At 31.1% G+C, this 14,888-nt stretch overlaps 1 protein-coding gene across 1 annotated transcript; it reads right to left on the bottom strand.

The window, feature by feature from the left end:
• Positions 1-10,960: 10,960 nt before the first annotated feature.
• Positions 10,961-13,670, bottom strand: LOC108463462 (zinc finger protein CONSTANS-like). The gene is made up of 3 exons (XM_017763400.2): positions 13,176-13,670; positions 12,296-12,460; positions 10,961-11,255 (listed from the first exon to the last, which is right to left on the bottom strand). The coding sequence occupies exons 1-3, from the start codon at positions 13,539-13,541 to the stop codon at positions 11,067-11,069; spliced, it is 720 nt and encodes a 239-aa protein (XP_017618889.1). The 5' UTR covers positions 13,542-13,670; the 3' UTR covers positions 10,961-11,066.
• Positions 13,671-14,888: the final 1,218 nt, after the last annotated feature.

Below are 14,888 nucleotides of genomic sequence, written 5' to 3'. Positions count from 1 at the left end.
ATCTTTATGATAAGCTTTAAAAATAACTCGTGAAACTATTTGGAATAATAAAGGAAATCCGATAAGCTTTACACAAGAGAGTAAATTATCGATGCCATGTCTCAGACATGGTCTTACACTGGCTTACATGTCTAGGCCGATGCCATGTCCCAAACATGGTCTTACACTAGCTCTCGTCTTAATATCGATGCCATGTTCCAAACATGATCATACACTGGCTCTCATATTGTGGCCGACACCATGTCCCAAACATGGTCTTACACTAGCGTACATATCAACGCCGATGCCATATCCCAGACATGGTCTTGCACTTGCTCTCATAATATGGCCGATTCCATGTTCCAAACATGGTCTTACACTAGCATACATATCACTCAAATGCCATGGCATGGATATCCAATCTATTCCTAGGTTCAACATGTTAAATTTCATTATGCATTATTCATAAGTATATTTAACCATATTATGCGAAATCAATCATTCAACACATAATAACAATAAAGTTGCCTTACTTACATACAACTTAGCTCGGTATACAAAAAGTGGGCGATCAGATTGAATTAGTCTACTAGCTTGGCCTTCCCCCAGTGTAGGTCTGAATTTCGTATTTCTTGACCTAAAATGATAAAATTCACTAATTTAATCATCACGTCAATCAAGACATTTCATAATTCATATTTTTTCAAAATGACCGTTTTGCCCCTAGACTTTCACAAAATTACGATTTTACCCCTAGGCTCGTAAATCGATTTTTATCAAATATTATAATTAACCAAGCTCAGTCGAATTATTTTTATACCTATAGCATCTCAAAATTTCAAATATTTTACACAATTACCATCCATTTAACTAACTTCACGAAATGATCCATTTTAGGTGTTTTTCATGAACACCACTTCACAGAAGTTGTTTACTTAACAACCGCAACTCATTTTATCTCATAAAGTTTCAGTTAACAACATAAATAATCTCATGGTAAACCTCCAAACTCTCAGCCCTTTTGCAAAATAGTCCCCCCCAATAGTTAGCTCATGCTACAAGGGTCCCAAAAGTATAAAAATCATCAAAAATATCCATCTAAATAACTTACTTGCAAGAGGATAGCTTGGCTGAAGTTTTAAGCTCCAAAAAACCTTGTTTTTGCTGAGAAATTTTGCTGGAGAAGAAGAACACTATAGCCTTTCTTTTCTTTATTTTATTTTAGTCAAATAAGTCACCAAAAGCTCATATAACCTTGACATTTTGATTTTCTTCGTCCCTATGGCCGACCATCTCATTATTAAAGGCCTATTTGCACTTTAAAGACTCCTAATTTTGGTTCTCTAGCTATTTGACACCTTTAGCTAATGAAATTAAACTTTTGTCCCTTATACGATTCAGTCCTTTTTCGCAATTAAGCATGCAATCGCTTAAATTATTTCACCAAAATTTTATGCACTCATATAAACATGCTATAACACATAAAATAGTATTAAAATAATTTTTTTTACCTCAGGTTAATGGTTTCAAAACTACTATTCCGATTAGGCCCAAAATCGGGCTGTTACAATCTTGGTAACCATGGAAGAAGATATTAGTTCTTTATTCGAAAAACTTAACTTTTCGGAGGAGGAAGTGAAAAGAATGGTTAGTATGAAGGAGAACCGTAACAATATAAAAGGTTATGAACATTGGGCCATCGGTAAATTGATGACAAAGGAAAGAGTGAATAGAGAGGCAATGTATTGAGTTTTTAAATCACTATGGTACATGAAAGAGGATGTAAATTTTGTATTTTTCAAAGAAGGAGTAATACTGATGAAATTTTGCAATGAAGAAGACAAAAAGAGAATCTTAAACATTTCCCTATGGTTGTTTCACCAATGTTTATTTAACATGGTCTCCTATAGTAAAGACAAAATAATGGAGGAGTACGAGTTTAATCTTTCACCTTTTTGGGTTAGAATCTTCAATATACCGATGGAATATATGGACAGGAGAATGGCACTGGAGGTTGGAAATGCGATAGAGAAAGTTTTAGCTATAGAATAGCGAGACAGAGGCAGAGGATGGACATAATACATGCGAATAAAATTGCAATAGATATACAAAAACCATTGCGTAGAGTTGTGCATTATATTGTTCATAAAGGGGAGGAGTTAGTTTGTGTGATCTGATATGAGCGATTGCCAAAATTCTATTATATTTGTGGCCTGATAGGTCATACGACACAAAAATGTGAGAAGAAAATGATTGAAAATAATAGTCAGAACAATGTTTTCCAATATGGTAACTGGTTAAGAGTTCCTATAGAAGCTACAAACCAAAATAATGGGTTGTGGAGGAATGGCATAGAAATGTTTAAAGAGGATGAAGAGGGTACTAGAAAGCAATACAGAAATACTAGTGTGGTTCTAGGGTCGAAGGGATTAAAAGATCAGGAGGAAATGAGACTTGTTAAGGATAGAGATGATGAATCAGAAACAAGTATACCACATGAAAAAAGAACCATGAAAATTAGACGTAAATATACAGGAAAAATAAAATAAAAAAGGAAGAGATTTAGAGGAAACAACGGGGAGTTATCTAAAGACAGCCCAAATAGATTAGTTCGCAGAAAGTTGATGAATGGCTCAACACTTTCGAAGGCGGTGGCTGGCGAACAGCCCCACCAGGATCAATGAAGTACCTCTGTTGGAATTGTCGTGGGTTGGTATTACCTACGACAACTCGAGAACTAAAGTAATTCTTAATTGCTAATAACCCTGGTATAATCTTTTTGTGTGAAACTAAAATAAATGTTATTGAATTTCAAAGGGTACAAAATAGATACGGGATGCAAAATGGACTGGTGGTGAATTCTAAGAGGAGAAATGGAGGTTTCGTGTTGATGTGGAAAGACGAAATGGACGTCACTATTCAAAGCTATTCTAAACGCCACATTTTCTCTATTGTCAAAGTACGAAGAAACAACAATATTCGGCTTACAAGTTATTATGGTCATGCTAATTCAAATGAAAGAAGGAGCTCTTGGGATATGCTTCAAAGTGTGGGAGTTGATGTCAATGAAGAGTGGGTTGTGGGTGGGGATTTTAACGCAATGTTGAATGATGTTGAGAAGAAAGGGGGCGTCGGATTGTGAGAGCTCATATGAACAACTTCCGTGATATTTTAGATGATTTGGCTCTTGTGGATATTAAACTGGATCGTGGATGGTTCAGATGGGTTAATAATAGGGAAAGGAATATGTTGATTAAGGAGAGACTTGACCGGTTCTTAACGACTGTCTCAATGACGGAGAAGTTTCCCTTTATTGCTTCAAGCGTTATTAGGCAATCTCAGTCTAATCATGATGTCATTCTGTTGGATTTATACGATCGTAAGCCTAATGGCCATCCCCATGATAGCAGAATTCACTTTCAGTATGAAAAATGCTGGGCGGTGGAGAAGGAAGTCAAGAAAGTGATTAATAAAGCTTGGGAGAAAGATGGGAATAACTTTGGTAATAAGCTCGAAAAGGTGCATGATTTGCTTGGTAATTGGAAAAGAAATAAATATTGGAAAATGAAGAAATATATGTGTAAGCTAGAGAATGATATTAATAGTATTATCGAATCGCCTAACGTTAGTGACAATGTGAAGAGATTGAGGGAGTCCTGGTGCAAATTAGATTACCTGCATGTAAGGGAGGAGAGATATTGGGCTTAAAGATCGAGGGCTCAATGGCTAAATGAAGGTGATAGAAACACAAAATATTTCCATGTTAAAGCAATGGGTAGGCTAGAGAAGAATAGTATTGAGAAGATTAAAGATGAGAATGGTAACTGGATCACAGATAGTAAGGACATCTGTTATACGGCTAAAAATTATTTTTGGAATTTATTCCAGTCTAATGGTAATGATATCACATAGCTTGATTTGAGCTATATGAGTAAGTGTATTATTAGGAAGAATAACGAGTGGCTTATAAGAGAGCATAACGACAGTGAAGTTAGCCAAGCTATTAAATAGATGGACCCTAAGAAAGCTCCTGGTATTAATGGCCTATCAGGGAATTTTTTTAAGCAGCATTGCGACATTGTAGGCAAGGATAAAATACGGTTTTGCTTGGATGTTTTTAATGGAAAGGGAAATACCTCCTCTTTAAATGAAACAATTATAATTTTAATCCCCAAAATTAAGGATCCTTGTGACTTTACTAATTTTCGACCAGTAAGCTTGTGCAGGTATATCTACAAAATCATTGCTAAGGTGCTGGCAAACCGATTGAAGGTAATCCTACCCGATTGCATAAGCCAAAATCAAAGTGCTTTTGTTTCGGGAAGGATGATTCATGATAATATCCTTATAGCGTATGAACTCCTTCATTATCATCAAAGTCCCCGTTACAGCTCCAACAAAGGTTGTGTGATCAAGCTAGACATGAGTAAAGCTTATGACCGTGTGGAATGGAACTTCATTGAAGTGGTGATGTGAAAAATGGGTTTGACAAATCAGTGGATTGACAAAATAATGGGTTGTGTTCGTACCGTTAAGTATTTAGTTAAGTGCAACAATGTCTTATCGGATACCATTTTGCCCGGTAGGGGTCTTTGCCAAAGGGACCCCCTCTCTCCGTATTTGTTTTTATTTTGTATGGAAGCATTCTTGAGAATGCTGAATCAGGTGCAAAATAAAATACATTAAGAGGTATCCGTGCTAGTGTGAATGGACCTAGGATAAATCATTTTTTCTTTGCTAATGATGCTCTTCTTTTTGTGTGTAACAAAAAGAGTGAAATTGAGTGCTTCATTAATATTCTTAGTAACTTTGCCAAAGCATCAGGTCAAGAAATAAATTTTGAAAAGTCCATAGTTGTGTTCAGCCCTAATACCCCGAATGAACAAAAAAGAGTTTTTAGTAATCTTCTTAGAATGAAAGTTGTTGAGAAATTAGACAAATACTTCAGGCTGCCCCGTCCTATTGGTAAGAAGAAGAAAGAAGCTTTTATTGATATTACTAATAGAATTTCATGCAGGATTAATAGCTGGACAAAAAATTTCTTATTGTATGGTGGTAAAAAGATCTTGATTAAGCCTGTTCTTCAGTCTTTTCCCACTTATGTGCTCTTTATCTTCCTTGCCCCAAAGGGGGTGTCAAAGGACATTCAAATAAAACTTAGCTGTACATGGTGGTCTAGTAAGGAAAAAGGAAAATTCCGGTCTATGCTTCCTTAGAGATTTCTTTGTCAGCCGAAAGGTATGTGAGGGATAGGCATTCGGAACATAAGGTTATTCAATATCTCTCTTTTAGGGCGTCAAGTTTGAAGACTCATCAACAACAAAAAAACTCTTTGCTTCAAAATGTTGTCATCCAAATTTTCCTGATGGAAATATTTTCAAACCCAAAAGAGTCAAAAGAACGTCTTATACATGGTCGAGCATTGCTGCTGCTACTGTGATTCTTAAAGATGGCTTTGGTTGGCAAGTTGGTGATGGTAAGAGCATTAATATTAGGGATGATAAATTGGGTATTAAAGGTCTCAATGGTAGTAGCTTGGACTCAAATATGATTACACCTAGCGTGAACAGGGTTAGTGATCTTTAGATGGCTAATGGTAGATACTGGAATGTTGATAGAGTTAACTTACTGTATGGTAAATACTGGGGGGATAGAATTTGCGAGCTGCCAACGGAAAATAAAGGCCAGAAAGATTGCATGGTATGGTTCCATAACCCTCATGGGTACTCTTCATCGAAAACTGCTTATTCATGGTTGCTGTTGAAAGAAATGGGGTACAGACCACATAGATTTTTTTGGAAAATCATATGGAAACTTGATGTTCTTCCCAAAATTAGCCTGGAGAGTTGGTCATGGGATCCTTCCAACCAATGCAAAAATAGCCGCTATTAGTAACTTTTTTAATCAAAGTTGCCCCAGATGTGGTGTCAATTCCGAAACTTTACTGCATGCCCTTAGAGACTGTACAATATCCTGCGAAGTCCTTTCCATGGGGGGTTGGGATATGAGCAAAATTATGAAGAAGCATGATAGTTGTATCGATTGGATTGAAGACTTGATGAGAACCCTTGATAAAAAGGCCATGGCGGATCTATTCACTACGCTTTGGAATTGCTGGAACAGCAGGAACAACTTCATCTTTAAAGGTCAGAGGGATAAAGCTAAAACCATCTCGGAAAGGGCTAGCAATCTGAGTAACAATTTCCGTATCTACAATATGTTGAATCCCTCATGCTTCCCCAGGTCGAGGTTAAAAAGAAATGGGAGAAACCTCCTAAAGGTGTTATTAAGATAAACTTTGATGCTATGGTTAAAGAAAATAGAATGGGATATGGGGTTATCATTAGAGATGATGATGGTTTTGTTTTAGGGGGTGGTGGCAGTTTTAGTGATGATAGAGTTTCGGTGCAAGAAGCAGAATGTATAACTTTAAAGAAAAGCATTGAGGTTGCGGGCCAGCTGAATATTCACGGTGATATGATTTTTGGAACTGACAATGCAGGGCTGGTTAACAAAATGAATAAATGTGATACGAACATAACCACTATAGGGGCTAGACTTCAAGCTTGTAAAGCATCTTTCAATTTGTTTAGTTCCACCAATTTAGTTTGGTCTTATCAGTCGTGCAATAATGTGGCCGATCTTATTTGCACTATAGTTTGTAATGAAGCTAAATCTTGACTATTCGATATGGATTACCCAAAGGAACTCCATAATGCTGTAATTAATGATGTTACTTAATAATATGTCGTTGACCTTTGTGGTCGTCTTTTACTAAAAAAAATATTGTTTCCTGCATTTAATCCATAAAATAATAAATTTTTTATTTAATCAAGGGGGTTGCTTGACACACTGCGGAATCAATTAAAAAAATATTCTTTTTCATTTTTTTTACTTTTTTTTTCTTGTTAGATTTTTTTTTATTTCATTGGTGTCGTCAATATGTCAGGTGACATTCAAAATTACTATAAAAAACACCTCATTTTCTTAATTAATTTATTCTCCACCCTATTTTTGTAATTAATTAATTTTTTAATATTATTTTTTATAAAAAAACCACTTTAATCGAACAGTGGAAAGAAAATTTATGGTAACCTATTATTAATATTAGGCTTAATTCACGATTTACCTTTAAAGTATACCCATTTTTTTCACTTTTGTATTTAAACTTTTTTTTGTTCCAATTTGATATCTAAAGTACATTCAAATTTTTAATTTGGTACCTAAAATATGCCTCCGTTATAATTTTTTAGCCCATTTTTTGACAGATGTTAAAAATAATTCTTATAGCCAATCACTAAGTGCCAAATAGTATTTTTATGTAAAAAATTTCTTTTATTAAATGTTTATACACATTAAAATATATAAAAATAAAATAAATGTATAAAAATAAAAATATATATAAAATAATTTTTTATAAAATTATAAAAATAAAATTTACAAAAAATATGACAATTGAAAGGAAATTAGTTAAAACTAACAATATTATTAAAAATATAAAATATTTTAAAAATTATAAAAATTAAATTTTATATAAAATTCTAAAATACATAATTCTAAAATTATAAAAAGGTAATTAATGTTTTTGCTATTAATTTAAATTTAATTACTTTTTATAATATTTTTAATTTTATATATTATTTTGACTTTTAAAATTTTAAATTATATATTTTATAAATATTTTATTTTATTTTTTAAAATATTATATATTATATATGATATTTTACATTTTTAATCAATATAATATATATAATACTAAAAATAAAAAGGACAATAGCGCCACGTGGCCAACCATTGATTTGTCAAAATCAAAAGTGTTTTAATATTTAAATATTTAATATTATAATTTATTTTAATAATATTTTTGAATTTTTATATATTATTTTGATTTTAAAATTTAAAATTATATATTTTAAAATTTTTAAAATTATATATTATATATAATTTTTTACATTTTAATTAATATAATATATATAATACTAAAAAAATAAAAAAAAGACAATAACACCATGTGGCCGGAATTGATTAGTCAAAATCATTTTTTTAATATTTAAATATTTAATATTATAATTTTCTATTTTTAAATTTAAATATAATGCTTTTATATTATATAAACTTAATTGCCACATAATACTTTTTTATTGGTTAAATTTATCTAACAATTTTTAACGTTTGTTAAAAATGAACAAAAAATAGAGAAAATTGATACTTTAGATATTAAAATGGGATAAAAAGTTTAGATATCAAAATGAAAAAAAGTATACTTCAAGTGTTAAATTGTAAATTAAGCCTTACTATTATTATGAGGTATGAGATATAAACTTTAAATATTTTAAGGTAATTAATAAAAATTGAAATACTTTTTAAGTAATTATAATCATAAACGAGAAGAGGGAAAATTTACAATTGACAATGCAAAAGCCAAAAGCTGGATTTTCTAGTTTTTTTTCTTTTTCTTTTTGGAAAAATTAGTTGGAAGGTAGAAACTTGTTGTTAGTGATGGGTAAATTAATAAAATATGTTAAAATTTTTATATTTAAGTAATAAGTTGTTTTTTTATATTTATCGGGTATGTTATTTTTGGAGAGAGAAAATACATTTTATAAAATACGTTTTCACTTTATTAAAATTATTACTTTTTTTTTTTTTTTTTGATTGAAAATAAAAAGTTTATAGATGTATTTTTGTTTGTATTAAATAAATATTGTTATAGTTTTAAGATATGTTTAAATTTACATTGACGCCGCGAAACTCAATGACCTAAAAATTTCACCTGCTGTGTGAGGATGGAGCCATCACCCAAGAAGCCGAGATTGCATTGCAACTCAAAGTTCAATTGATGTTGATTATACAGCGATAGGTTGAAGTGTATCTAGAGCTTCAAGTTTACAAGAGTTATGTTGTCAAGGGATGAAGTATAATTGGTGGCCCTATTTGACAATGGTTATGTAGACAAAACAATGAGTTTCACCTCATCAGAGGGGGATATTTTATGAAACTCATACAGAAGTCTAAAATCATAGTCATAGCGAAAAGTACAAGGGCCTTTTAGTATACTCAACTTACTCGTTTTCTCCACTAAATTTGCTGAACCTATTACATTAACCCGTGACAATTGGCGGCAACAAGGTTTATAAAGTAACTGCTACTGACTCGATTTGCATTTCATCTTTTTTGCACCACACAACAACTCATCCATGCTGGAAATCTTGTTGCCCTCAACTCTGTCACTGGTTATAGTAACGAGCTCACCGCCTTTGGTGGAGATAGATAAAAACAAATTATTTGATTATATTGGAAGGCCACTGTGCTTTTTGCTATGACTATGATCTTAGACTTTTGTATGAGCTTTATAAAGCATACTCCTCTAATGAGGAGAAACTCGTTGTCGTGCCCACATAACCATTGTCAATTAGGGGTCCCAGTTATACTACATTCCTTGACATCATAACTTTCGTAAACTCGAAACTCTTGATATACTTTTCAACTCGTGACTGTATAATTAGCATCAATTGGGACCTTGAGTTGCAATGCAATCTCAGTTTCTCATGTGATGGCTCCATCCTCATATGATGGATGGAATTTGTAAGTCACCGCGCTCCACAGCGTCACGGTAAATTCAAACATATCTTAAAACTATAATAATGTCTATCTCAAATATAGACAAAAAAAATCTATAAACTTTTAATTTCTAACCGCAAAAAAAAAAAAGAAAAAAAAAAGTGAAAACACGTCCTATAAGGCGTGTTTTCTCTCTCCTAAAAATGCGTCATAGAAGGTGAGTTTTTATTGCCATGTTAGTGAAAATATGTCTTATGGAACAAGTTTTTATTTCTCCCTCTAAAAACAACGTACCCCGATAAATATTAAAAAAACTTATTTACTTTAATATTTAAAAAATTCAGCATATTTCACTAATTTACCCTGTTTTGCTTATGGGTAGGAAAAAAAATATTTAACTTGAAAAACCAATTTGAAAAGGCTAAAAAACTCTTTAGTAAACATCTACACCTTGCCATTTAGGCGGACGTTACCAGGTTAGTCACTTTGACAAAGTAACGCGTTGCTAGGGCTGCTCCTGAAACTCGTCCAAAGATGCTTCGCCTGGAGATACCTTGCTTGGAGACATCAGACATCTACAGTACACGTGAACTTTAGTTGATCCCATCAAGATCTAGTCAAATCGACCTACAAAGATGAGACCTCTTATAACCATTGAAAGCACATGCCCAAAGCTAATCAAGGCTCATCAAGTCTACTCTCTAGGAGACAGTTGGCATGTGTGCAGCACTCGAGGAACTCATATATGATTCAAGGACCTCAAGCAAAGGGGAAATAAATAACACTATTATGCAAAATTCCTTCCTCTCCTGTTCTATCACTCACGACCTGTGTGAATTCTGACCAACCACCATTCCAACATCTTTGTATGAGTAACCCTAAATCTATCGTTTGCTGAAAATACCTTTTGCACAATAAAATCTCCTTCCACTGTAGGTTTATAATACACTTCCAGTTTCCTCGAGTTATAAGGAAGCTCTTATATAGCAGTCCACTTATTTTACTTATTGCTTTAGACTTTTCCCATTGTTTCTTAAACATTTCAAGTATTTAGGTATTTTAATTACTACTTTTTATATAATATTAGAGCAAAGAACAATAGTATGATTTGAACTCATGACAAATAAGTGTCTGATAAGAATTTTAATGTATTCAAACAATTAGAAATTAATATATTATCAAAATAGTTTATTAATTACTCTACAAGCGAGATTAAAAACCAACATATATATTATTTATTTTCTTTTAAAATAACAAATGACAATTTTTTTAATCTTTACTTATGGAATTGAAAAACTCCATCATGGTATAATTATATTCAAAACAGTTTCTTGCCTGCCATTTATGTAAAGCTCATTCTTTGGATAAGCTTTTGTGCGATTTCAATATTCTCTCATATGAATAATGTGTGACCCAATCATATTTACAACACTTTTTTTTTTAAATCCGACAAAATGACTTAAAACGTTCCATAAAATTATAAAGAAAAAAGAAAGAAGCAAATTGCATCTAAAAATCTATAAACATTAAGGATTAATAAGCAATTGGTGAGAGTGGATATCTAGAAAGCTAATCCAATTCATCTCATCATCTTCTTCTCCATCAGCTATGTGGCTCCATTCAACTTGGGGATTAATCTTTTCAGTTTCTGTATTTCTTATGAACCTTCCTCGGATCCGTGGCCTGCTGTCTGCCAATGTTTTCCTACATGCATACTGTGAAAATCACACAAATTCATACATCAATATGTCTGTTTTCCAAGTACAATTATTTGACCCTTTTCAACTCATGCTTGCTTTATCTTTCTTTCTTGCAATCACAAATTATGATTTTTGGATTAAGGGCTAATGACAAATACGTTTTTTAATGGATTTAGGATTAATTACATGAAGTACTTTTTAATTATGGTCTTAAAGCATCAATATTTAAATCAATTAAATCTTTCTGTTAGGTTAGGCATCAAAAGTTAACTCAAGTATAACATGGAGGATATTTAAAGTATGTGGATCAAATATATTATACTTGGTGTATTGGTAATTTGGACATGACATGTTAAAAAAATAATTCTCTTAAGTTTATTGACATTGCCTTTTTTTTATTAACACATTATATCCAAACTGCTCATAATGTAAGTGCAAACTTGATTACAATTTGATTCATATATTTTAAATACGTTTCACATCATATTTAAACTGATATTTAATATCTAATGTGATGACTAAACATGTAAAAGAATTTGATTATACATACTAATATTTAATAAGATTTAATAAAAATATATTAAAGCTCATAGACCACTTTAAAATTTAAGCAATAATTTAAAGAGATTTAGTGAAATTAATTATAATGATTTTTATTTTAATTTTATTTACACTCAAAGAATAATACATTAGTGTACTTTATATCATATGCTTTAATATAAAAGAAATACTGTTAAAACAATTTGACTAAAATAGCTCACAAATCCATGGAACTATTCACAATCTCTGTTGAATTGACTCAAATATGGGGGGCTAAAAAAAAGGGTGACCAGCAATTTTGCATAAATTGAATGTGACAGACACAAGAAGCATCACACAACACCAGGGGGAAGAACCTAACAATATCATGCTTTTAGAAATTACTAATAATAATAATGATGAGATTTAAAAACAAAATTATTATTTGTTAAATTAGTGAATAAAAATTAAAATGTTAAATTGTTTATATGTAAGCAACAAATAATTAAGGAGCAGATAAAAAAAGAGTTAAAGACCTTAATCTTCTTGTTGAAGTTCCTGAGTTTTCTTTTGGTTCTGTATCTTTGAATCCTCTGTTTCTTTTCTTCGGGACTGTAGCGGCAGGCTCTGCTCATTCCTTCAATGATTGCACTACTCTCATTTGACAATGGACTCTCTGCCTTCCTACCACTCTGCTGCACCTGCTCCTCATCATATAAAATATTAAACCTTTACATTTTCTTTTTATTACAGGAGTAACTGTGACAAATATCTTATAAAAATATAATAAAATTTTAAAAAATAAATATTTAGAGAAAAGAAAATTTGTGGTAATTTTTAAGTTATTTGTGAAAAAAAACACAATGTTAAATTGTATTAACCATTTACTTCTATCGAGTTAATTATAGTTTAGGTGTTAAATTATTCTAAATTTGATGTGAACATTTTAATTAAATTATAAATTTTGTGTTAACCATTTACTTCTATCGACTTAATTGTAGTTTAGGTGTTAAAACAAAATTATTAAAATTTACAAGGAATATTATTTTAAAATTATTAAGCTATACATATGATAATAGGTATTTAACATCCGAATTAATGGTTTTGAGGATTGAATTAAAATGTTTTAAAATCTAAATTATAGTTTAGGAAAATCTTGTGAAATTAAAAAAATGGTGATGATAATTTCAAATTTGGGTATGTTTTAATATCTGTAAATGATTTTAAAAATATGTTTTTTTTATATTACCGAATGTTGATGTGCTAAAATCATATAATCATGAATCAGTGAATTTGAATGTTAATATACCAGCTAAACTCATTATATATATATATATATATATATATTATTTTTTCTGGAAAATGAAAATAAAATAACCGTTTTGAAGGGTTTCAGCTGATAAAACTGAAACTAACCTGGTGCAGATCACCGGTACTGAAAACTCTCCTCACCGGAGCAGAATCAGAGTCAATGAAGTCGTTAAGGCTTGAGGCAAAACGACAGTGGAATTCATTCTTTGGAAGGGAATGGCTACTGAAGCTTCTAATGAAACTCGGTTTATGTGTGCAGCAACTCGCTAGCGAAGTCGGCGAGTTGAAACTCCCGCTGCTACTGCTGCCACTGTGAATCACGTCGCTCACCGACTCCACCGACTTGGCTACAGTGAGTTGAGTCTGCGGACTTAACGGAAAGTTTAAAGGCAACGACACCACGTCGGGAGACGTCAGTGAGTCGGTGAGAAACTCGGAGGAAGAGCGCGGGAATGTTGGTTGTCCGTACATAGCGAGTGAAGCGTGGTGGGACTGTTATCGGCTTAATTTTGGTTTTTTTCTTTTTTGTTTGGAGATTAAAGAAATGAAGAAAGAAAATAGAGTTATGGAGAGAGCAGAGGCTGCAGAGCAGATACTTATGAGGAGAGCCCAAGGGAACTGGATGATGACATTAAGATGACGTTATCCTTTTAAGAGCTTCCATTGACTTAATTCACTTACTAAAATTAAAGTAATTTTTAGTAAAATTTTAATGATTTATTTAACTTATCAATAGAAATGTATTTGTTATATATCTAATTTTTTAATTGATTTGATATCTATATCATATTAATCTAAAGTATTATTTGTATTAATATACATTTAATTTTTTACACAATAAAATTTTAACTTATTCAAAATTTGATACGCATCATCTATATGAATAAAACATAAAATATGAAAGTGAGATTGTTAAAATATTAATCTTGCAAGAAGTTACAAAAATATGTAAAATTACTTTAATTTTATATTAGTGTAAGTGAATCCGTTAAGCCATAAATTTTCGATTCAATTAGTTCACATTACCTATATAACCATTATAAAACAAATCATTCTAAAAGTTCATAAAATTTTAAAAATAAACACAAATAAATAATTGTGGAAACATGAACATTCATTTTATAAATTATAACAACAAAATCAAATATTAAATTAGCTTAAATTTTATTCAAATGCTTTTTAGCATTTTTTAGTTGGGGTGACTTATTTTTACTGGTTGAATTGATTTTGCAATGATTTAATTCTCTTTTAGTTTTACTGTACCTATTAAAATAGTTACACCGCCTCTCAATTCAATTGATTGATATGATTTGATTTGACAATTATGGTTTTTGAAAAATAAATTTTAAATATACTTTTTTCATAACTGAAATATAATTTTTTATTATTAAGTTTAGAAATTTATTCTCTTTATTTATTTTATTTAACATTTGAAGTCCAATAGTGAAGACGGTAAAAGAAATTCAGTTAAATTGAATTATGTATATTTTAAAATAAAAAATTACTCATGTAGCCAATTTTAAACATTGTGGAAGCAATATAAGCAAAAAAAAAATTATTGATTTTATTTTGCTTCTCTAAAATAGTACTAAATTTTTAGAAATGACAAACTTACAACTCAGATTCAATATTTTTATTTACTTATTTGATCTTCGTGATATTAGTCACTTGAGTAACTTTTTATATATTCAATTTAGTAAAAATCCTTTGATGGTGTACTCAATTGAACTTCAATCAATAGGATAGAGGGTTAAATTCTTGAGATTAAAAGTACAAAAACTAAATATCATATATGCAAAGAATATAGGGACGAAAAGC

The sequence above is a fragment of the Gossypium arboreum genome, chromosome 1, assembly GCF_025698485.1.
Source record: "Gossypium arboreum isolate Shixiya-1 chromosome 1, ASM2569848v2, whole genome shotgun sequence".
Classification (NCBI taxonomy): domain Eukaryota; kingdom Viridiplantae; phylum Streptophyta; class Magnoliopsida; order Malvales; family Malvaceae; genus Gossypium; species Gossypium arboreum.
Note: the sequence above shows the minus strand (reverse complement) of the source record. Positions and strands in the feature narration are given on the sequence as shown.